The sequence below is a fragment of the Grampus griseus genome, assembly GCF_964374135.1.
Source record: "Grampus griseus genome assembly, chromosome: 16".
In the NCBI taxonomy this organism is placed as follows: Eukaryota; Metazoa; Chordata; class Mammalia; order Artiodactyla; family Delphinidae; genus Grampus; species Grampus griseus.
Window position 1 is genome coordinate 6,976,290 of NC_139010.1, and position 25,780 is coordinate 7,002,069.

Below are 25,780 nucleotides of genomic sequence, written 5' to 3' on the forward strand. Positions count from 1 at the left end.
GGGCTCGAACCCATGTGCCCTGCATTGGCAGGCAGATTCTTAACCACTGCGCCACCAGGGAAGTCCCCAGGAGAGGGCTTTTTATACTATATCCCACCCAGTTTCAGAGAGCAGAAAAATATGCATTACACTTTAAAAATTGTCCCATCAGAATAGCTCCCTTTTTTTTCACATTGTTTTTTACCAGAATACCTCTCTCTGGAAAAATGACCTATCCTGAATTATTCATTCTCTGAAACTTCCAAGAGGCAAAGTTATGTTGTTATTGTTGGTTTTAATTTTGTTATTTGCTAAGAATAGCAAGGAAGTTTCTTTGAAGTTATTCAGTTTTCAGTTATTCTAATAATTTTTGGTCCCCTGCACTGAGATGAGTTTTGTTGATTGATCTATGAGTTCAGTTTACTTACTCTTGAAATTAAGAATGTGTCTCGCTAATGCACCATACCATAGATAATTTTCAAGATACTAAGCAGATAGCCTTTGAAAAATCCTGGTTGCACCTTAATTGCTAATAGTTATAGCATTATATAATTTACAGGTTCTGCATTATGTATTCCTTTTTTAACAAAACATAAAACAGTGCTTTTGAGATGGCAGAGGAAATGTCGCTGATACTTTATCAATGATTCAAGATCGGCTTCAGGGCCGTGTGAGTGGAGACATAGGCAACAGGTAGTAGTGGTCCCACAGCTCAGCCTCAGGTGTGCCGCTTCTAGGTCCAGTTGTCTTTCAGTGATGCCCTGCTGCGCCCCCTGCTGGAGAGGGAGCCCTGGGCTCAGGGACCTCAGGATGGAAGCGCCCCTGCTTTTAGGGCCGTGGAACATCAGTGGGAGGATCCCTGAGGCCCCTTTGAATTCAGGGCACGTTCTGTTGTTTCTGCCTTCCTTTTCTGAATGTTTTCAGTATGTAGTGCAGAGTCCACTGGGCACTAGTAGAGAGGTCTGAAAGTGAAGTGATGATGGCCAGGGTGACCACCTGGGCTCCAGAGACGCCTGTTGCAGGCCAGGTCTTCTTCACGGAGGGCTTATTGTATCTGTGATGCTGTGAATCCCCACATCTCTTAAGATCGGGAGATAATCAAATGAGACTCAGAAATCAGTTCCAAAGCAAATTTAAATGATGTGGGTTTTTGGGGGTTTTGGGGGGTTATTCTGAGCTGTTTTGCCTTTCCTTAGGCATATGAAATGAGAATTAAGTTACTTCTTTAAATTTCAAGCTCTTTTTTTAACTTAAAGCGAATGAAGTTTTAAAAGATCAGAAAAGTAAATAGGACCATACTAGTTATGTTAACAGAGCTTAAAAATAAAGCAAATATAACTGTTACTTATATGCTTATGTGTTTTAATTTAAAGTCAAGTGAGTGTCAGGAGTGACCGATGTTTTATGTCAAAAGATAATTGGAGTGCACTTTGTGTTTTGAAGAAGATAAAGGAAAGCCAAGGTTCTGACTGGTTTTGTAGAAGAGAATAAACGTATATGATGTACAAGGCTTATTTCTGTGCTCCTCTGTATTGCCTTGAACTGGGGTGTCTGAGACTGTCTAGTATAGGCGTATACTGAAATTTGGTCTTCTAGCTTCATTTTAAAAGTTCACTTAGAGATCCTTTTATACTGTGTGTTTTCTCGTTCTTGTATGTAATCACATTTGCCCTTAAACTGAAGCAGCAGTGAACCTGCATCACATCTGCTGATGCTTTGGAGAGCATGGCAGCTGCAGTTGTTCTTTGTTTATTCTCCTTTCACTTCACCTTCCTCCATTTCAAAGAAGACCTGTTATGTCCTCCCAGCAGGCTCAGGAAAACCCACAGGATTTCTTTGTCCGTTACTATTAGGCATTAGGTGGAAACATTAGTAACACATCTCCTAAATAGAAAGGGAGGGGCAGAAAGAAACAATTTCAAAAACCTATTTTAAAACAGTTAGCATGGGACTTCCCTGGCGGTCCAGTGGTTAAGACTCGGCCTTCCAATGCAGGAGGTGCGGGTTCGATCCCTGGTTGTGGAGCTAAGATTCCCACATGCCTCGAGGCCAAAAAACCAAAGCATAAAACAGAAGCAATACTGTAACAAACTCAATAAAGACTTTAAAAATGGTCCACATCAAAAAAATCTTTAAAAAAAAAAAAGTAGCATGATTCGATTTCAGTCCTGTGGTGCGTCATATGGGGCTGGAATCTTCAGTGTCCTGAAGATCCTCAATAGGTGTGGAAAAACTGAGACAGAAAGACAGACATCGGAACAACCACATTGCTCTTCAAGTGTGTCCTGCTTCTGGACCCTGTTTAATTCAACCGTGTACTGCTCCTAAGCTTTCCTATCCATTAAGTAGTTTCATTTCCTTTAATGAAGGCATAACCGATTTCGGGAAGGAGTGTATTTGCACGTGTCTGGAATGTTAACTGGAAGAACCCGCCCCTCGTGTTGGGATAAGGGTCCATATGGGCTTTGTTGGAAGAGAAGGTTCTCGTTAGGGGCTGGATGAAGGCTCTGATACGTTTCTCCCGCCAACTGTGTCATGAGGAAAAGACCCCGTTTAACTTTATGAAAACTCTGCTTTCCAGCTATGGAGTGGTGCTGTGGGAACTGCTCACGGGAGAGGTCCCCTATCGTGGCATTGACGGTCTTGCTGTGGCCTACGGGGTGGCAGTCAATAAGCTCACTTTGCCCATTCCTTCCACCTGCCCTGAGCCGTTTGCCAAGCTCATGAAAGGTATTTGGGCATCTCTGTTTTTGTGTGTCTGTGGGGGTGAGGGGAATTGCTCATTAGAATATCTGTATATTTTTTAAACCAAAAAGGTATCTTCTGTGATTCTAATTTTCAGTCGATTTTAGATTATACTATTTTAAGAATTAGAAGCCATGTCTTTGATCTAAGATGTCAGGTAAAGTTTTGATGAACTAAGTAACTTAAAAACAATCTAGTGACTCATTTATACAAAATTCAGTTGAATGGTAATAAACTTTTCATCAAATACACTAGCAGAGTTCAAAGACAATATTGAACTGGCTCCATATGTGCTATTTTTAATTCTACCTAATGATCAGAAATGTTTTACAGTCTTAACTGGCATGGTTTTGCCATGACCTTATCTATTTTGATCTTATTTTTAAAAAATTGTTAAGTAACTCTTTTTGTAAGCAGCAAGTTACCTTACTTATTAGACTATTTCTTAGAACCTCTCTTGTGACTGTACCATTTTAGAGACTTTGGTTTTCTTGGGTTGAGTTATAGAACTCTGTATCTGTAAGTCATGTGGCCAGGGCAGCTTAGGTGGACAGAGTTCATGGTACATGGTAAGGCAGAGAAAACACACATCCACATACTAATGTCAAATAATGCAGAATACAAGAGCCTTGTCTAATAGTAATTATTACACAGGCTGCCGACACAGACACTGTATAAAATAAAATTTGCAAAATCATTATCAATTGATGTTTAAAATCTTCAGCAGACACAGTCAACATGGGCTGATAATCTGAACTACGCTGAGAAATGGACTTACTGTGGTTCTTGTTTATTTTAGAATGCTGGCAACAGGACCCTCATATTCGTCCATCATTTGCCTTAATTCTTGAACAATTGACTGCAATTGAAAAGGCAGTTATGACTGAAATGCCTCAAGAATCTTTTCATTCCATGCAAGATGACTGGAAGCTGGAAATTCAACAGATGTTTGATGAGTTGAGAACAAAGGAAAAGGTGAGTGATATATATTAATTGCATAATGTGCTCACGCTTACGGAGATTGTGGAAAACCTGAGTCAAGAACCACTGTCAGCATTATGTTAAAATATTTTCGGACTTGTTGATTCTTTCCTTCCAGGCAAAACAAAATGAAACAGAACTGTACTCAAAACATATAATTGGAAAACAATAGAGGAATTTTCAAACGTAAAAAAATTTTTTAAAAAGGAGAGAGAGTGGCATACTAAACACTTAGTATACATTAACCAGCTTCAATAATTGTCAGTATTTTGTCACTTTGTTCATTTCTTTTTCCCATTATCATTTTTTTTAACTGCAGTATTTTAACTTAAAACCTAGACTCTCGTCATTTTACCTTTAAATGCTTCAGTATGCATCTCTAACTGGTAGGAATTTTTAAAATATCTTTCTTGCCATTATTATCTTAAAAAAATAAGTAATTCCTGGATACCGTGTGATACTCCATACCCAAATGTCACAGTTTGCCTCAAAGATGTCTTCTTCCAGTTGGTTGGTGCCAATCAGGATTTAAACGAGGGCTTCATGTTTTCAGTTAGGTCTTTTAAAGCTTCCTTTATACCAGTCCCTCCTCCTTCCCCCCCACCCCTTTATCTCCAAGGCGTTGCTTTGTTGGAGAAGCTGGGAAATTGTGTAATTTTTGAATTTCTTAATATGATGAGTGAAGCTCTGGTTGGTTTATGTATTTTAAGGAGAAGAAAGACAATAAACCTGAATGTTAAGTGTGCTGAAGCTACATATGTATTAACCACATACAGAGTGTGAAGTAGGAGAAGCAGAAGCACACCTGATTGGAAGGCAGGCAGTTGTACAGTGAGCTCCTGGTGACAGCTGACTGTCAGCAGTCACTGAAGCCCCCAAGGTCAGGGCATGGTACTACGCTTCACGCATAGTAAGTATGAGGCAGTATTTACTTCTTAGAAGATAGTTTTGTAGTACTTGAGCATTCTGATGACTCAAGGTTTATTCCGGTTGTCTGAGGTGTATAATTGTTCAGTAGGTTAACTTCTTGTACTTGGCAACAAATGTCTGGGCTAAAATACAACATTGCAGGTTATTGATAACCTTTACAAAGCCATGTAATTGTCCAGAAAGGAACTTTTATACCTCATATATTTGTGATTCTAAAATAGAATTCTTTTTCAGTAGGCAGTAATGCTTTGCTAAATAAAGAGTCCATTTGCTTATTCCAGTGTACGTCATGGAAACATGGGATTATGACATAGCTGAGTCCTTCTCCCATGTTAAATTACCTTGACTTATGTAGTATGGCTCTCCTTTATGTCACTAGACTCTCACATTGACAGTAATGCTGAAGGCCTATAGCCAACCTAAGGGCAGAGGAAAGGGCAAAAGAGGGCATGAAGAGATGTGGTTTGAATACATATGTATAAACATTTCTTGAGCTAGTGTCTATACTTCTGTGCGTGAAGCCAAGATATCATATGCCCAGATTCTATCCGTGAGCAACTTGCTTCTGTTATCAGGCTGAATTGGGAACGAATACAATGTATGTCATAGGTATTCCCCAAAGGGCAAATTGTTCACTGGAAAAAAAATACAGTTTAAGAGCTTGTCTTTGGGGACATTTTTCTGAGTTCCAGCGTTAGAATTTCCTTCCAGCAAACGTATTAAATGTCTGCTGTGTGCTGGGAAGCGTGTTAGAGCGCTGGGATACGCAGATGGACGTGGCAGCCTGTGTATCCTTGCGTGGTCCTTGCCGGCCAGGCTCGGGATTTGGATCTTGTTGACGGGTTTTAAAAGGGGGCTTGATGTACTGGCAACACTTTCCAACCAACCTCTGCCTTCCCTCCGTCTGCTTCCTTTGTGTAGTAATGAGATTACTGTTCTCTTAGGTACCCAGTCTCAAAGGTCTTGAAGATGTGGTCTTCTCTGTGACAGAGACCTTCAGTGGTAATTCACTCCCCTGACCCCTGTTGTCCCCGCTCATCACCTGCAGTACTGCAGCAGCATCCTACCCGGGTGCCTCGCATCCAGCCTTGCTCCCCTAACTGAGCCCCTCGCCGCCACCAGTGAGCCTTCTAAAACGCAAATCAGGCCCACCTCACTTCAGTGGCCAATCCCTTTTCCTCATTAACTTCCTTGTCCTTCCATGTTGAACCTCACTTTTTCTCCAGCCAGACTGAATTCCTTCAAGTTCCCTTCACGCCACGCTCCTGACTTCCAGCCTTCATGTATATTCTTTCCTCCGACCCCGCCCTGGCTTTTATCCCCTCCTCACAGGTGCTGCTTCTTCATTCTCAGGCTCCCAGAGCTCCCTTCCCTTATCCTCTCGTACCACGTAAAGTGTGTCACAGTGTCCTGCGCCTCCCTTATCATGCCCACACTGAGTCATACTTTATTATTATCTGCGTCTTTATGTGTCCTTGGTCTGCCTTTTCTGCTGGTTAAGTTCAGGAACTATACTGTTTCATTCTTGGTCGTGTTCATCCACAGCACTGAACAAAGTACTTGGCCCATGGTAGACATTCAGTAAATACAATAAATACCTAAGTAAAGTTTCTTAACATGTTCCTAATATGTATTTTAATAGGTAAGAGATATTAGCAATTATTATTTTATTGTCATATTTTTAAGTGAACATTTTTAAGTGAAAAGGGAATTTAAAATTGGATAAATGCCATGAGTCCTTCTTTGAATCTTATGCTATGAAAGAGGCAGACGACTCAGCTGTTTAACTTCTGGTTATATAATCTTGAGAAACTCCCACACGTTATGCACAAGGAGGTTAAGGTCATTCACTCTGAAGTATTGTTTGTAATAGTGAAAAACTGGAAACAACCCCAATATCCATTAATAGGGGAATAGGTGCCTAAACGACTGTATATTCATATAGTGGAAATCTGTACAGTACTTAAGATAAGTAAACTCCAGCTGTATGTTTCAACATGAGTAAGTCTCAGGCATAATACTGGGCAGAAAAAGCAGTTGCAGAAGGATAATCACATTATGTAAATTTATAAAACCACATAAAACAATACTATTCAGGGACTTCCCTGGTGGCGCAGTGGTTGAGAGTCCGCCTGCCAATGCAGGCGACACGGGTTCGTGCCCTGGTCCGGGAAGATCCCACATGCCGCGGAGCGGCTGGGCCCGTGAGCCATGGCCGCTGAGCCTGCGCGTCCGGAGCCTGTGCTCCGCAACGGGAGAGGCCGCAGCAGTGAGAGGCCCGCGTACCGCAAAAAAAAAGAATCCGCCTGCCAACCTAGGGGACACGGGTTCGAGCCCTAGTCCGGGAAGATCCCATATGCCGCAGAGCAACTAGGCCTGTGCTCCATGACATCCCGCGAGCCACGATTGCTGAAGCCCGCGCACCTAGAGCCCATGCTCTGCAACAAGAGAAGCCACCGCGATGAGAAGCCCGCGCACCACGACGAAGAGTAGCCCCCACTCGCCGCAACTAGAGAAGGCCCACGCGCAGCAACGAAGACCCAACGCAGCCTAAATAAATAAATGTTAATTAATTAAAAACAAAAAGAAAATGGTAGTGATGGATCAAGTACTTTAAAAAAAAACAATAATATTATTCAAATGTACAAAAAGACTGAAAGTATAGACAGGGGAAGGATACAGACCAACTTAAGGACAGCAGATCTGAAGAGGGAGGGGATGGGATTAGATATGATGCGCCTAGGACTTTAACAGACCTGAAACAGATATGGTAAAAATTTCGCCTCTATTAGGTGTTGATAGTAAGTGCATGGGTATTTGCTATTCTCTCTAATCGTAGTATATTTTAAATATTTCATAATTTTAACTAAGTTAAAATTAAAAATAAAGGTTAGGGAGAAATCTGTGAGCTGCTAAAATCCTTTTTTTCTTTCTTTTTTTTTTTGGTAAGCCATATTTTTCAAATAGCAGACTTATAGGTAATTCACTCTCTTCCTTAGATTTTTCAGTATTTTGTGGGTTTAAAAATTCAAAACTGGCAAATGCAACCTTAGACCCTGACCCCACTGATAAGTACATAGAGTTCATATAATAAAAAATAGTCAGTCCCGTTTGAGTCTCTTCAGATCTTATCCTGAGCATCACGTTTGATTATAGGCACCATGTTTTAAAGAGCTTCCCCAGGTGGACGGCCAGGAAGGCGGGAGAGGAGCCTGCACATCTGAGCCTACAGAGAAGAGAAGTGAACACAGAAAGGGGCGGGGAGCGCAGGGCTGTCCTCGGTGCTGGAAGGACCTTGGAGGGAGGAACTGTGTTTCAGGTTGTTTTCAGAAGAACCAGAAGTAGGAGGACCTCTCGGCTGAATGCTCCAGGGATGAAGATCTATCTGGTCTCTGAGTCAACAACTTGCCAGCACTTGGAGCTGAGCTGGTGGTCCACAGCGCAGTGGACTCTGCTTCAGCTGTTCTGCTCCCTGCCCTCCAGGAGTTCAGGCAGACCGCAGGGGTGACTGTATGGACGTCTACAAACCTATGGCCGGCCCTGCCCCCTCGTTATATTCCGTCTTTAGCGGAATGCCGGAATCTCCAGCAGTCTAGAGAAGTGGTTCAGACCGAGGGCTCCAGCCAGGCTGTCTCGTTGGGCTTGGGGCTCTGCCACTTGCTGACCAAGACCGTTCTGCCAGCGCCTCCCACAGTGAAGTGTCACAGAGATGCTGTCTCGGTCCCTCGGGGTGGTGTGGGCTTGCACGAGTGAGGCCCCCCCCCGGGGCTCAGAGCCTGTGCGCCACTTCACAGGCGCTAACAGTGCTAGCCTGACAGCAGAGGAAGCTGTGGCTTTGCTGGAAGCCGGGCAGGCTCCCAACAGCACCGCCCTCCCCATCCCCGGCCCAGGCGTTTGGGAAACGGGGCTCTGAGCCGTAGTCATGCTGGAAAAGGACTGAGCGCGTTACTTTTTAAATCCTGCAGTTCTTTGAAGGATTACTGTCAGTGATATTGTTCATATGTCTTTTAGATACTTTAATACATTTCGTTGACTTAAAATGACAGAGGAAAGAGTCTGTTTTTTGTTTTGTTTTGTTTTTATACACCTCCCCAAATGGTTTTCGGGAATTCTAAAATTAGATGTTTAATAACCAAAATAAAAACATTTGGGAATGGGAGAGGACTTGGAGGAAGGATAAGACTTGAAATCACAGAATTTTAAGTGTGGAAGCAATGTTATTAATAACTATTATTATTTTAAACTCTTATTTTTAATTCTTGATAATTATTTATGAAACTGTAGGATAGAGGCACATTCAGTGAGTTCATTCTTATCATATGCGGTGTAAAAATCAAAAAAAGCATGCTTCAAGAATGGATGACTCGGGAACATATGTATCTGTACAGCTGATTCGCTTTGTTGTACAGCAGAAACTAACACGCCATTGTAAAGCAATTATACTCCAATAAGGATGTTAAAAAAAAAAGAAAAGAATGGATGGCTCCTCTTTCTCCATTTTGAAGTCTTAAAAGTAGTTTCTTTGTTGTTCTTTGGATTCATTTTCGTTCTAGTGGTATCTTTTCTTTTTCTTTTTACCTGATTTCTGTGCAGTGCTTTTTGAAGTACAGCATTTATGGTATCTTGTGAGCCTTTGATTTACAATTAAAGAATATATAGTCCTTTATTTTTTCCCCCAAGGTTTCTAATTGCATCTTTTTTGATGGAGTCAAAAGCACAGTAGACGTGCTCTATCTCCCTTTCTTGTTCACTGATTGCTTAAGGTAGGAGGCGTCAGACTTGGAATTAATGGTCAGTGACTTGGCCGTGCTCTGTGTTATTCAGTAAACTGTAGCCTCCATAGATACCGGTTCCTCCCCAGATTCCTGGCTTCTTATCTCTGTGTGTCTGTCTCTGTGCACTGGGTGCGTGCACCTGTCTTTGAACCACTGTACGAAGGCCTGTCACTGTTAATGATTAACACCTACTGCCAGGAATTTGGATTTTCCATTATTAAGTGGCCTGTGCCGAGCAATTAAACACGTAGTACTTGAGGAGTGATCTCAGCGACCAAAAGAATGTTTTTGTGTGCTTCATAATTTCAAAGTATCCAAAGGGCTTCTAACACCCCAGACTTTTTTTTTTTTACACACTTTTGCATGTTTTAAAATTCATTCAGAAGGAAGAGTCCTTTGGCTGCTTTCTCTTTGATGATAGTTTTTTCTCTTACGAAGTCTTAGGCAAGTGATTTTTTTTTTTTTTTTAATTTATAAAGTCATTGCAAGGAGATTCACATTTTGGTTTGGGACCTGGAATTTAAAATGGTTTCTTATGCAATTACTGTAGCAGTAACACAAAAAGCCTAAGTGAAGTTACTGCCTTTATCTCTTCCTCATGCCATTTCATTTCACAATAGCTAATTGGATTGTTATCTACACGACTGAAAAGTAATATCTTAACAAAAGGGCAGACGGTAATGAGTTAGAAATTAGAAGCTGACTGGAAATGAGCCTCTGTCCCCAAATACACTACAGTAAAATCTCCAATTTGGACAAACTGGTTGAAGAAAGCCACCAGTTAAATAATGGATTCCAGAATTTTTTTTCACAGGTAACATTTTCTTTTTTTTCCTTTCAAGTAATAAATAGTCATTTATATCTGGCACAATGTAATGAAGAAATACTGTTCTATAAAAATCAGCTGATGCTTATTAGCAGAAGTAATTTGAATATCAGTTGGTCTTAAGAAAATCATTTCTCCTGCCATTTCGTTTATGAAGGTTGTTTAGAAAAAATAAAGAATGTTTCAGAGATGACTTTCGGTCCACTTTGGTAGAATTACCGTAAGTTCAGAATTGGTTAGATCTGAATAAAGAACCTTTATTTTTAGGGCTCTCCTTTTCTTCTTGATGTTATCATATTTGTCTGTGGGAGGATGGCCCTCCACGTTTATTTTCCTTTATGACTCCAGTCCCGTGGCCCAGCTCTCGTTCCTTCCGTGAGCCTCTGTCTTGCACTGTCTCTTCACACGTCAGTACTCTTGAGGTGGCCTCTGGAAAGCGGCCTGCTTGTAATAGAGTGTGACATGTTCACACCATACTCATAGCTCTCAAAGCTCACAGCCCAGAGCTCCACCTGAGAAGGCGGAGTTTCTCACAAAGTGTTTGGCATTAGGATATCCTAAGATTAGCTTTGTCTGGAGCGGTGGAACTAAAAGTTTGCAGATGCCTTGCTTTCTATGGGAGTGCTTGATTTATGGCAGGCTAGTCGGGAAGAGAAAGCAGTTCAGCACAGAAAGGAATATTTATGTCTCTGGTACAGGACGGAACACTTTACAGAAATGAAACAAGAATGCGGATGTAGATTAAAAACAATAGAGTTCTCAGTTTTACTACTGAATAAATTAATAGGAATAAAAGTATTCTTCATAGATTTTCTATTTCTTACAAGTGCAATCATTCTAAAACCAAAACCGAGAGGAAGTTACATTTTAATCAGTCAGTATCACGACAGAGGGACTTTTGTTAGCTAATTCATGATATCTGTGTATAAAGTGACGGTTTCCACCCATCCGTGGGATCCTGATAAGTTCTCTGTGTACTGACTGTATTTTCCAGCAGCTTATCGTTTTAGCGATGTTGTGTGTTCATTTCTCATGGGCCTTCACCTGACCCCTGTCACGTTCGCCTTGTTTTTCCCCTTAACCTCTCCACCACGGTGTGTTAATTCCCTAAGCAGATTCTTAAATACCCTAAGGAAAGACATCGGAACCGCCACAGTCTTTGCGACGAGAAGAACTATCCTTTCATTAGTCAAGCTTTCCCTTTTGGCTTTCATTTTAAATGGGACTTTAACATCGGTACTTGGTCGCTGTGTGTTGATGCCCGTCTTACGTGTCAGGTGATTGTACAAGCCAGAGACGATAACAGAGTGTGATGACCCTTTTCGGGCCATAAAACCAGAAGGGCCACAGACAGATGGGCCCTGGGGCCCACAGCTTGGCGCTCTTCACACCTGACGCTGTGGCCAGGTGTCCTGTGTGCGTCCCTGTGGATGAGGTGCAGCCTGCCCGTGTCCCGGGATGAGCCCGCTGGGCCTCGGCCTCAGGGGTGCTTATCTGCCTTCTTTTGAGTTGGGCTTGGAAAAAGGTGGGTAAAAATCTCATAAAGAACCTTCCATGGGCTTCCCTGGCGGCGCAGTGGTTGACAGTCCGCCTGCCGATGAAGGGGACACGGGTTCGCGCCCCGGTCCGGGAAGATCCCACGTGCCGCGGAGCGGCTGGGCCCGTGAGCCATGGCCACTGAGCCTGCGCGTCCGGAGCCGGTGCTCCGCAACGGGAGAGGCCACAACAGTGAGAGGCCCGCGTACCGCCAAAAAAAACCCAAAAAATTTCGTAAAGAGCCTTCCATGAAGAAGGGCAAATCTGAGAAACCACATGGTAAGGCTCAAAACCTGCCACTTAATGATGCTCACGGCCCCTAATAAAGCAGGATGCCCCGCCGCCCCGCCCCCCTAAAAAACACCCCCAAAACCATGAAACATAAAAACCCTAGAAGGGCCAGAGGGAGCCTTGTGCGCGTGCGAGTCCCTGATGTGCTGAGGTCCAGCGCGGCCCGTCTTGGCTGCAGGGGGCGTGGTCCGGGGGACCTGCAGCGGGCGGGCGGCGGAGCTGCGCGGGACGCGGCAGCCCGAGGTGACGCTGACGCTGTCCCCTGCGGCAGGAGCTGCGGTCCCGGGAGGAAGAGCTGACGCGGGCCGCCCTGCAGCAGAAGTCACAGGAGGAGCTGCTCAGGCGGCGGGAGCAGCAGCTGGCCGCGCGGGAGATCGACGTGCTGGAGCGCGAGCTCAACATCCTCATCTTCCAGCTGAGCCAGGAGAGGCCCAACGTCAAGAAGAGGAAGGGCAAGTTTAAGAGGAGCCGCCTGAAGCTCAAAGACGGGCGTCGGATCAGTTTACCTTCAGGTACGATCTTGTCCCCATGTTCCCTAAGACCCGGGTGGTCATCCCTCCCGCGCGCTTCTTTGTTTCATCAGAACTGGGGGAGTGAGCTTTTAAAGCATCGAACGAATGAGATCTTCATCTCTTGCTTCAGTTCGTGGTCATAGTAACGAGCTAATGAGTTTTCACGGGTGAAACAGCCTAGGGAGGGAGTGCACCGCAGGCCACTGGGTGCTGGGAATCCCACCGCAAGCATCCTCTCCTGTTAGTGGAGACATTGATTTACTCCTTTGGAAATCAAAGCAGAGCTAATTGCTCTTTAGCTGATTGCACTGAACCGGCATCACTCGGCATGGTGAAAATCCAGCCCAGAACTATCTTACTCAAAACGTGTAAACAACTAAGAAACATGAAAACAGTGAAGAAATGATTTCTTTCACCCTACCCAGGGCGAACTTCTTGTTTCTAATCGTAATAGCAAGAAAAGTGGAATAAATTAAAAGGTACAAGTGCAAGGTCAATTAGCAGCAAAGAGCTGATTATTTGTCTATGTATTTAACATTATACAACAGTTAGGATTTCATTTTATTTGGGGGAGAAAAAGTCCAATTGAACATTTAACTTAAAACAATCTTAGTACCTAATTTTTTAACCAGATCAAAGTTGTGAACCTAAAGAACAGACGTATATTTTAAAATTGTAATTTAAGCCAACTTTTCATTAGTCATCACAACTGTCTGGCTGCAATTACCTTTTAAAATCTGAACATACTTAGGTTTTGTCACTAAGTTATTGCTTCCACAAGGATCGCGGGGCTGTGATCTGGGGCACTAAGGTTGCTATTCACACCCTCAGCAAAGTGTATCTAGTGCCTCGGTTACACGCCCACTTTCATCTGAGGGTTCAAAATCGTTGAGGTATGAGAACGAACCAGTAATTCTAGGGAAACTTTTAAAAATATTTCTGAACCATTGTGACAATAACATAGAAGGAATACGTGTTAGGAGACACTAAACAGAATGCAAAAGAGCAAACATATGTTAGTTCACGAAATCAAGTTCTTTGATGTTATGTGTTACACTTTGCTTAAGGGGACACCAGATGTCTGCCTGTGTTTTGCAGCTCTTTCTACCAGGGAAGGACTGTGACAGAACTCAGAGCTGGCTGCACCTGTATAGAATGTGCAGTAAGGTCTATATATCTGTTTCTACCTCTCTCTGTGTCTCTCTCTGTATGTATTACATCTTAGATTGCTCCTCGTGGATTCTAGTGTTTTCCTGAGATGTTTGATAATGGTGTGGAAATTTGACTTAAATAACAGTAACAACAGTTTTGTTTTATATAAAGTATGTATAAATTGTCTTGTAAAAATACTTACTGCAAAATCCTAGAAGCCTTGCAGCATACTGTGATCTTTTAGGTTATGGCAGAAGTCCTCAACTGATCAGAAAATTGCTGGAATGGGGTAGCCAGGAGTACACAGTATACATTATTGTTTATGTGTTTTGATGAGGTGAGAACAGGCAATGGGTCCTTAATTCATTTTACCTTCGCCCTCTCTGGGAACAAAAAAGGTACTTTTCCAGGTTCTTTTCTAATATTTGCTTTTAGCCAAAGTGTAACTCGAAGGACCATTCACTGGACGGTCTGATATGTCAGACATAATTTAAAATATTTTCTGTATGACGAGGCTTCTGCTTTCAATATAGACGATAGAAAAATTCAGAGCGGCGCTCAGTGTGAGTTTTCTTCTCCAGTCCTGAGCTGTATCAGCATTCTTCTATCTGTGCTGTGACTATGTTACCATAATTAATATTTATTGATTGCCTTGCAAAACTTTGGATGGGGGAGCTAATTAGAAACTGATGGAAAATAAACTTGGGGGAAACAATGAAATCATTCCAGTGATTCTTTAGTCTTCCTGGGAGAGTGATTAAATAAAATATCCCAGGATTCCCGAGGTTCTTCTTCTCAAATGTTGCTTGGCCTAATACCTTGCATTTATTCAGCGCAAATTGAATATATTTTACCGTTTTTGCTAGATTTATATTATTCCTGGATTGTACTATTTGCCTTTTCTATTTCTGAGAATAGAGGGGTCCTTTTAGTTACACATTACTTTACCTTGTGCCGCTTAATAAAAGATTCTAGTTAAAACATAACGCATAAAATCTACTAATCCTGATCCATTTTGAAGGAATGAAATGCAACTTCTATAATTTAGGATGGCAGTTACCTCTTCTGCCCACAAGATGGTGCTACATTGTTGTGACACTGGTACCACTAGGGAAACTCTTTTTCTCATTCGAATCCCCCAGCTCTACACTCCCCTCTCCACACACACACATACACACACATACACACCCAGGGATTACTTGCCCAACATCCCAAAGTAGGACACACATCCAAAGATCCAAAGAAAAGAATGATAACTAAAAAAATAATTATTTTTCTCCTTCAGGAATCTTGCTGAGTAGAGAAAGCAATTATTTGTACCTTATTAAGTTCATGGGAGTTAGCTGATTCTGATATTATCATCTGCGAGAAAATTCTTTGAGGTACCAGATTTTAGTACTATTTAATGGTACATTTTTAAGGAAGAAACGGCTGATAGGTGACAGATTGAGGGGTGGCGATACTTTCCTTTCAGCATACCAAATTACTTGAACCCCTTTTGCAGGCTTTTTTCCATGTGTAACTAGCTTAAAGAATTTCTCAGAAACATATTTGAGACTCCTACAAACTGGTTCTTAATATTTATGCCTGTGCATCTTTCAAAAATTTGTTATTAAATGTGAATAATTATCTAAGTATTGTAATTTTGTCCTTCAGAATCACTGATGGTAGCTTTGACTCTCATGGCTACTTATAGCTATGGTGACTTACTGCCGGAAAACTCAAATGTAATTATTCCTGCTGGCAATCCTGCATAGCTAGCGAATAAGGAAGAGAAATGCTTATAAAACGAGACAGCATAATCTAAGAGTTTGTAAATGATATTTTGTGCATCCTTGGAATTTGTAGAACGAAAAAGAACGCTCGTGGCAGATATTTTTATATTGTTACCTCTTTGTATCACTCCTGCTGTATTATGTTCATTCTGAACCAAAGTTGTGTTTTTAGAACATATAGAACCGGTCAAAGAGGTTCTGAAGCTTTCAGAAGCCGGCGTGTCTCTAAAGCCTGGTATTCTCACTTGAGCCATTTCAGAAGTGCCCGAGTCCCGCCTGGGATGCGTGAGTGTGAGTGAGTGTGTGCACACCCATAGGGAGGGAAGACAAAAGCTCCACCAGGACTCTTCAAAGAACACTGCAGCTTCCGCTGCAGAAGCGACGGCTCCCACCGAGCCGCGTCAGTGTCCATAAATATTGCCAGGGGAAACGCAAGTACAGGTTTACTCAGAAGCCTGTGGCCCACACGATAACCTGCCATGAGCAAATACCTTGAGAACACGTCTAGCAAGCGGTCCAGAGAAAAACTGGACATTGGCCAGGGCCCCTTCACAGTTCAGCCCAAGTTTTCCTAAATGTGTAACTAGGACAGAATCAAGCTTTCCCCGTTTCATAGGGACAAGGGTGTTTATCATAAAGAATATTCTATTTATGTCTAAAGCACAGAGCGCCTTTTTTTCCCCCTGACTGAAAGTCTTTAGATTTTTTCAGAAGGCCGGAAGCACCCCAGATCTTAGGGATTGTGGAAGTCCAGTCTTGTGCCTTTGTAACTCGCCCTTGGCCTTAAAACCTTCCGTGCTGTTTGCCTGAGCTGTGCCTGGCGTCTCTCCTCCCATCATTTGTTCTCCATGGTTTGCCATCCAGATGCCGTGGCCTGATTCTGTGTTCTAGTGCGGAGGCCTGCAAGAGCAGCCCTCCTTCTGCTCTGGGCCGGAGGCTCATCCCCAGCGTACAGACAAACCACGGGGCCAGTTGAACCTTTATCACGCGCTTCGGTCTAAGCTGTTTCATATCTTTGGATAAGAATATTTCTTTCTTTTCCTACCTGCTTCCGCTCCCCCCAGTTCAGTTCGTCCTCTGCCCTGATGAGCTGCTTTCTTGCATCCATTCTTTCCTTTCCTTAACTGCTCTGCCCAGTCAAGTCTTTCTTGCTCACGTAGATGGTAGATGGACAGAGCCTCCCATCTGGCACGTCATTTCCATTCACTTTGTCTTCACAACATGATCTCTGCCCCTGTGTGACTTGTAATCTTTTCTTTTAATTGGAGTACAGTTGCTTTACAATGTTGTGTTAGTTTCTGCTGTGCAGCAAAGTGAATCAGCTATACGTATACACATATCCCCTCTTTTTTGGATTTCCTTCCATTTAGGTCACCACAGAGCATTGAATAGAGTTCCCTGTGCTATACAGTAGGTTCTCATTAGTTATCTATTTTATACATGGTATCAATAGTGTATATATGTCAATCCCCATCTCTCAATTCATCCCACCCCTCCCCCCTTGGTATCCATACATTTGTTTTCTATGTCTGTGTCTCTATTTCTGCTTTGCAAATAGGATCACCTATACCATTTTTTTAGATTCCACATATATGGGCATATACCCAGAGAAAACCATAATTCAAAAAGACACATGCACCCCAGTGTTCATAGCAGCACTATTTACAATAGCCAGGACATGGAAACAACCTAAGTGTCTCTCAACAGAGGAATGGATAAAGAAGATGTGGCACGTGTATATACAATGGAATATTACTCAGCCATAAAAAGGAACAAAATTGGGTCATTTGCAGAGATTTGTAGAGATGTGGAGGGACCTAGAGTCCGTCGTACAGAGTAAAATAAGTCAGAAAGAGAAAAACAAATACCGTATACTAACGCATATGTGTTACTTGTAATCTTAAACAGAGAAGACATTGATTCAGCAAAGATTTGCCACGTACCTTTCCTGTGCACATTTGGGGGTGGTCACAGTGATGGCAGCTGACTCCTTCCCTCCAACATAGAGAGCTGACATTGTATTGGAGGCAGCCTTAAGCTAATAATTAAACAAATGCTTATTTTTTTTGCTGTAATTATGAACTACTGTGAAGGAAAAGTCCTGTGACAGTGATTAGTAGAGAGATGTCTCCTGGTCTAAGGAGATCACAGACAGCTTCCTCACAAAGAAACATTTAAATGGAGACTCGAAGTAGGAATTTACCAAACACGAGGGGAACAGGCAGGGAACACCTGCGAAGAAACTTGGTTTCTTCCAGGAATTGAAAAAAGACCAGTGTGGCTTGACTCTGCCCCCTGGGCCAAATCCAGCCTCCCGCCTGTTTTGTATAGCTCACAAGCTAAGAACATTTAAATACTAGAAAAAACGACTTTCTGACACATGAACATTGCAGGAAAGGTAAACTGCAGCGTCCATAATAGAGTCGCATTGGAGCACACGCATTTATGTGTTTGTGGGAATGCTTTCTCGCTCCGTCAGACCATATGGCTCATAGAAACTCAAATATTTACTGTGTGACACTGCTTAGGAAAAGTTTGCTGACCCCTGGTGTAGACCACGGCGAGTGATGGGAGAGCAGGGCACAGTGAGGCTAGGGTGGCACAAGGAGCCCAGACTCTGATTTGCAGGGGACTGGAGAGGATGTTATGATTTTGACCTGTAACTTTAAGAATGATGAAAAGCCTTTGAGGGATTTTAAGCAGGGGAATGATAGTCAGCCGTGCATTTTTAAAAAGACATCTGCCTGCTATGAGGTAGACCAGAGGGGCCAAACAGAGACGCTGAAAGATCGAGCAAGGGATTGTAGCAGCCTCGGCGTGAAATGATGGTGGCAGCGGAAATGGAGAGAACAGAAAGCATCACTCATGTGTGTTGAGCATTTATTATGTCCTGAGCCCTGTGCTTAAGTGTTTTCTGTATTTATTTGTATTTAATTTTTCCTAACTGTCCTGTGAAATAGGAATAATTATTTTTTCCATTTTTGTCAGTGAAGGTGCTGTGACTTCAAAGAGATTAAGTCACTTTCCCAAAATTCATGTGGCTAGTAAGTGATAAGCTGGGATTCATTCACATCTGGAGTTTGCTGGTTCCAGAACCTAGAATATAAATTTCTCAGCTATAACTCTGAGAAGGATATATAACGAGTTTTACAAGATATTTTGTGTTTGACTGGATATGGTGGGTCAGGGAGAACACAATATCAAGAAAAGTTTCAAATTCCTAGCATGAGCAATTGGATAGATGTCTTGCCTACCAAATTCGAACTCCTCATTTCAAATGCCAGGTGGTTCTTTAAAGTTCTTGAATTTTCAAAAAGGCAAATTATAGCTGTCTTGCCTATGTGAAATGAACATGTGTCAAGGATTTTATTCAACTTATTAATTAATGAGAGAACCACTTAAAATCGGTTCACATGAGAATTTGAGGACCTAAGTGTTTATGGTCAATTTAGTAAAGAAATGTTAGGATTAGATTGCTAGGCTAAATACAAACCCAATATGGCAGTAAATCATAACCTTTGGGATTTTCTTTTACACCAGACAGCAGTTATTTGCATCATCACCAGACAAAATCTACAAGTTAACCTCTGCTCCTACTGAGTTGTAAAAATAGCCCAGTCAATAGAACATCAGTCAGAGGTTAAGCTCGGCACTGCACTGAAAGAACATCCAGTAATTTCTTTTACCTGCTTCCAAGTTTCTGATAATTTTTCTGGCAGTTAACAGAGTTTTCCCAGACACCCTCCTCTTTCCTCTGATAATATGACTTTTCTTCCGTATGTTCCCATAGTTCTTGGCATATCTCTGGCATGAGAGCTACCCTATATTACAGTTAGGTAATAGTAACCATCGTATGTACGTACCGTGACCACAAAACGCTTTCAGCTGCAGGCAAGGGGGAGTTTCTCTTGGCCCTGGCTGGTTCTGAAAATTAAACCAACACAAGCCCGATCCACAGGGGAAGAGCATAAAAATGTACTTAATGTAAGTTTCTGTGACGTGGGGGCCTGCATCAGGAAGGGAAGACCCAAAGAAACAGACCTGAATGTTGAGCAAGGTTGCTGAAGAGTGGATGGTCACGTGGAAATGTGACAGGCTAAGTAGTAAACGTTGGGGTGGCATGTCAGGAGCCCCGCATAACGTCCGCTTTCCGTTCTAATCACCACGGCAACCCTGGGAGGTGTCTGCTGTTCTAGCCAACAACCACAGGGACCAGCGCCGAGAGGCTCCTGACTAGTTTGGGGTCTGTAGTCCGTTAGTGACAGAACCAGGACGCATGTAAACCCAGGGTGTCTCCCATCTCGATTTCGTTTTCAACTCCATCAGACTGAACGAAGGTAACTCTCTCTCCCCGGAAAACAGTGAGTTCTGCAATACGCAGTAATAGTTTCTTTCCTTGTGAGCATGTGTCTCTCACCGTGCCTCATGCGTCATGACTCTGAGTCATTGTTTACGGACATGAGCCCTGAATGGAAGATAAGTAAGAAACTAGGAACAGACTCTGAGATACACCATATGCTTACTGTCTGGCCGTTCCTGCTTTTATTGCCATGTGCGAAACCTGGGGCTACAGGAATAACCGAAAACCATGGGCTCTCAGATCTCATTTTTTTTTTTCCCGTATCTGACAGATTTCCAGCACAAAATAACCGTGCAGGCCTCCCCCAACTTGGACAAACGGAGGAGCCTGAACAGCAGCAGCTTCAGTACACCGAGCAGCCCCACGGTGATCCCCCGACTCCGGGCCATACAGCGTGAGCTTTCTCCCCCACGGGGGGCTTCTGGGCGGTTTTCTGTCACTAACTGACTGGGATCCAACTGAAGCAGACATTCATAGCCAGTTCTAACCCTGTGATATTTAGGAGGTGTCAGGACTATTTGGTCTTATCTTCCTTAGTCTCATTTTCTCGTTCTCACAATCAATGATTTTTAGATTCCACGCAATCGGTGATGTGACCAGGCCACAGAGTAGAAAGTGAAATAGTATCGTGGGACATTTTGTTAAACGCCTGCCTGCGTGACCTCGTTATATCAGTAGCCTCTTTATGGATATTTTGAAAGCTGAAATCAGGAATTCAAGGTTACTTCCATTTGTTTCATTGTTTTTTAAGGAAAAAAATATTTTGCTTTTTGAAATTTTGCTTGAATTTGGTCTGTGTTGACCAACCTGATGCAAACAGCCCTCCACTTAGGGTGGCTCGACTTAGGGTTTCTTGACTGTATGATGGTGCAGAGTGATTCACATTCAGTGGAAACCGTACTTCGAATTTTGAATTTTTATTTTATTTTATTTTAATTTTTTTTGCGGTACGCGGGCCTCTCACTGCTGTGGCCTCTCCCGTTGCGGAGCACAGGCTCTGGACGCGCAGGCTCAGCGGCCATGGCTCACGGGCCCAGCCACTCTGCGGCATGTAGGATCTTCCCGGACCGTAGCACGAACCCGTGTCCCCTGCATCGGCAGGCAGACTCTCAACCACTGCGCCACCAGGGAAGCCCTCGAATTTTGAATTTTGATCTTTTCCTGGGCAGTGATACTGGGTACCATCCTCTCTTGTGATGCTGGGCAGTGCACCATCACGAGGGTGAACAACCCATACACTCACAACCACTGTGTACCCACATAAGCAGTCTGTTTTTCACTTTCAGTACAGCGTTCAGTAGGTCACATGAGACATTTGACTTTATTATAAAATAGGCTTTGCATTAGATGATTTTGCCCAACTATAGACTAGTGTAAGTGTTCTGAGCACATTCAAGGTGGGCAGGGGCTAAGCCATGATGTTTCGTAGGTAAGGTGTATCAAACACGTTTTCACCTTATGATACTTTTAACTTAGGATAGATTATTGGACGAAACCCCATCATAAGTCGGGGAAGATCTGTCCTTCAAAATACCACTTAGTATTTTGATTTTAGAGTGTTCAGCCTAGTGGAAAAAATAAATAGACTAATTCATCTGGCATCCTCGCACTGTGAGAGTTTCAGTTAGACCGAAAGGGGATATTTTTACCCCCTGTGGAGGTATGTCATAATGTTTTCAGCTGTGTTTTTAGAACCTCTGGTGTGTGACGGGGTTGTTTTCTAAGTGGGTAGTAATAGCCACTCTCCCAGTGATTCCCAAGCCAACTGTCAGTGCACAGAGAGGCTGGGGGTTGGCATATGTGTGTGTCAGCAACATGTGGGCGTTAGACGTGAGTGTAAACCGCCCAAGAGGGGGTGAAATAAGGCAAGACGTGGGGAAACTTACATACATTCAGGTTTTTAAAGGTAATTGAAGCCAGACAGTTGTGATGACTCATGAAAGATTGGCTTAAATTACAATTTTAAAATATACCTTTGTTCCTTAGGTTCAGAACTTTGATTTGGTTAAAAAATTAAGTATTAAGTTTGTTTTCAGTTAACTGTTCAATTTGACCTTTTTTCCCCCAAATAAAATGAAATCCTAACTGTTGCATAATGTTAAATACATAGATAGATAAATAACTCTTTATGGCTAATTTACCTCAAATTTGTATCTTTTAATTTAGTTCACTCTTCTTGCTGTTATTAGAGATAGAACTTTGCCGGCAGTAGGGTGAAAGAAATAATTTCTTCGTTGTTTTCATGTTTCTCAATTGTTTACACGTTTCGACTAAGATAGTTTTACAACTGATTTGATTAATTTTAACTTAACAATTTTTTAATTGGTTAATGAGTGATGATGTTCTCTGTTTAGTGACCTCAGATGAAAGCAATAAAACTTGGGGCAGGAACACGGTCTGTCGACAAGAAGAATTTGAAGATGTAAAAAGGAATTTCAAGAAAAAGGGTTGTACCTGGGGTCCAAATTCCATTCAAATGAAAGAAAGAACTGACTGCAAAGAAAGGTACTTGTGTGACATCTGGTGGCATTCCAGTGTGTACTGTGATAAATAGCAGTGTGTTTTAAATATTGCACTGGCCAGACCTAACTTTTATTTATTTATTTTTAATTAATTAATTTATTTTTTGCGGTATGTGGGCCTCTCACTGTTGTGGCCTCTCCCGTTGTGGAGCACAGGCTCCGGACGCGCAGGCTCTGGGGCCACGGCTCACGGGCCCAGCCGCTCCGCGGCACGTGGGATCTTCCCAGACCAGGGCACGAACCCATGTCCCCTGCATCGGCAGACGGACTCTCAACCACTGCGCCACCAGGGAAGCCCAGGCCAGATCTAACTTTTAAAAAGCAATTAGAGTAATACAGAGATACCTGAATATAATTTCATTTCTAGGATGGGTTTATCCTACTAAATCAATTATTATTTAGTTAAGCAATTAAAAAGATTCTCTGTCTCTTGTTAAGGTTTTATCTGTACTTTGTTAGCTCTTTAAAACATAGAGGCCAATATGTTCTCTTTACTACCTAAAAATATTGTTAGCGTGTATCCACCAAAACCTAATTTGTGTGTCATATGGTTCTATTATATCAAAATAAACATTTTTCTCTTGTAGAATAAGACCTCTCTCAGATGGCAACAGTCCTTGGTCAACCATCTTAATAAAAAATCAGAAAACCATGCCGTTGGCTTCATTATTTGTGGACCAGTCAGGTAAATGTGCTTCAGGAAATAGAATTTGCTTGAGTTAGACTGAGCCTCTGAGAGTTCTAGAAGTGACATGGGAAAGGTTAGCAGCATCACATATACTGAGTCGCAGTGGCTACACTAAGCTCAAAAGTTATCTTCTGTCCTGTCAGTCTTCGTGGCGGAAAGTAATTAGGCTCCACATTGTTTATTAGGAATTTGTAACTCTTATTCTTCATCAGAAAAATTAGTATAATTTATTATATAGAACCAACTTACTGTAGTATAGGAAATACTAAATATGAAAATGTAGGCACCCTGAAATTCTGCTGAGATTATATTCCCACCCCACGACCTGATGAAATATTGTCAGGCGGGTTAGTTGTGGGAGACTACTGCTGGAGAGTATTACACTGGAATCCCTACTTTATACGAACCATCATCGCTTTCAGTGTTCATTATTCCTGTTCAATATTCAGATATTAAAAGGTTGAAGAGATTTGGAAGTTGCTGGAAATTTTCAATGATGGGTAACTCTGAAGAAAAGCAAATTGGTCTTTATCCTTGACAATTTAAGGCAGCCCTTTGGTACTGTGGTCAAATTAGAGATGTCTTAGCAAAACACGGTATAAACTTCTTGAACTTACGATCGGTGCTATGCTCAGTTTTACAAGCACCTTATCACCTACTGCCCATGTTTAGTTTTCTTCTTCTGTGTTCATCACAAGCATGTGGTTTCAGCATAAATATCTCCGTAAGTACTTTCAGGTAGACACAAGGCGGGTGCTGTGTAATCCCTGGGTAGATGCTTTCTGATGTCACATTCATTACTGTTTTCTGACTCTTTCTCGCCTGTAAAGGCATGAGGGTCTCTCATTATACACTACGATTCATCATCAGATGGTGTTTGAGGACTAATGAAGAACAATTAATAGTAATAAAACTGTTAATTCTATAGTACAAGTTTCATTATTTGTGACTGTTGAAAAAAAGTCTTCTTGCTTTTTTTCCCTGAATTATTTTTATTCTTTCTTAGAATATTTGGATCCTATGAATAACTCTTCCACAGGACAGTTGGAGGAAATAAAAGGATGTATTTGGCTGACTCAGCTGGGTCTCCATTAAGTTAACCCTGTAGTTCATTGGAAGGGTCACTGAGCAAAAGGTTTACACAGTCTGTCCTGCTTGAAGGTCCCCCTCCCACCTTCCATCTGTGGGGCCTCATCCTTCGAAGTGTTTCTGTCTCAGCCCAAGCGTTTCCTGAAAACCTCCCCTGACCGCCTCAGCTGCAGTGGTGCCTCACCCCATCCCTGCATCTTAGTTCCCAGTTTTACTTATGCATCGCTCTTCCCTGAAATCCTTATTGGTCTGCATGGGCACCAGTAATGTGTGTGTTCTCTGTCACCCCAAATTAGAATGTCAGCCCCTCGAAGGCAAAGATTTTATCTGGTTTGTTCACCACTCTCCTCCCAGGGCCTGGTGCATAGCAAGTCTTCAGTATCTCCTGAATGCCTAAGAGAATCCTAAAAGGACAGTTGGATCTGACGTAGATATTGATTACATTCACCTTGGTTTGGGGGCTGCGAATCATGCCATCAGTCGTAGAAAGACTGGGAAAGATGCTGATGGATCCGTGTAGATTCATGACCGCTCAGGAGGAAAGTGTGGGAAAGGAAGTGCTCAGGATGCTTCGAAACCTACGGCTTTTACTTGCCAACAGCATTTACCCTCTTTTTTAAAAAAATGATGGCTTAATAATTTGTTATTCGTTACATGTACCGTGCATTCAACCCATCAAAGCGCAGTTCGTGCCTACTTGATGAAGGCACTATTTGGGGAAGACCCCCCACAAGATGAAACCTGCAGGGATGCTCACAGCCGCTGTGACCTGAAAGTAGAAAACGGAGGAAACCGAACGACACCAGAGAGCCTTCAGCGGAAGCCAAGATCACATGTGGGAAGAAGGGCAGTGTCAGGCCTTCTTAGGGCCAGGCAGGATTTTGAGATAGAATTGTCTGAGGGAAATGGGACAGTGGGAGGAGGACACGGGGAGAAAGATAGCAGAGGAAGATACTGGGCTTGAAGGGAGAAAAGCTGGGAAGAGCACGGGCTTGTTGGGAGAAAAGCTGGCATCCGGCTGGTCTAGCGAACCGAGCACATTTTAGGTGCAGTGGACGCAAGGCTGCAGAAATCACGGGTGTCTCTGTCGGGGATGCTCTGGACACCAGATGAGGGAGTTCGTCGTTTCAGTCGTTCCTGGTTAAGCCCTAAGTGATAAGAATTATAGCTTCCTCTCCAGTAGCAGAATATGTTACCCTTTGGGGCTCTGACCTCTGGAGAATCTTCTCCTGATGCGAGGCTCCTACACTTTAATGGCAGCTTGTTGAAACAGGCTGCTGGGCACCACCATAGTCTGAAGTGTGCCAAGAATTCACTGCTCTACGCAGGATGGTTCCTGTAGCAACAGGGCGTGGCCCAGTTATCTAGGTCACGCGCAAGGGCACCTTTTGTCTGACGTGTCCTCCTGCTGCTGTCTGTGCATGTGCACTTCTGTATCTTGATGACTTTGTTTCTATAGAAGTTTCTGTTTTCTATGCCAGTGAAGATCCACTTCCTGAAGGACAGGAAACAGCAGAGGACTTGCTCGCCTGTTCCTGTGCAGGGAGCTGAGTCATTGCACCCTGGACGCCCCTTCCTTAGGGTCCTCCTGGACGAACCATTTGCTGAACTGCAAAGGA

The 25,780-nt window shown here is 42.8% G+C and overlaps 1 protein-coding gene across 1 annotated transcript in view; it reads left to right on the plus strand.

Moving 5' to 3' along the window:
• MAP3K21 (mitogen-activated protein kinase kinase kinase 21) overlaps positions 1-25,780 on the plus strand; it is a gene marked incomplete at its 5' end in the record, with an annotated part of 48,895 nt that overhangs the window by 19,164 nt on the left and 3,951 nt on the right. The window contains 6 exons of the mRNA XM_082674121.1: positions 2,561-2,709; positions 3,524-3,699; positions 12,335-12,575; positions 20,134-20,256; positions 22,217-22,367; positions 22,972-23,069. Coding sequence (XP_082530247.1) covers positions 2,561-2,709; positions 3,524-3,699; positions 12,335-12,575; positions 20,134-20,256; positions 22,217-22,367; positions 22,972-23,069 — 938 coding nt within the window. The remainder of the gene's footprint in view (positions 1-2,560; positions 2,710-3,523; positions 3,700-12,334; positions 12,576-20,133; positions 20,257-22,216; positions 22,368-22,971; positions 23,070-25,780) is intronic.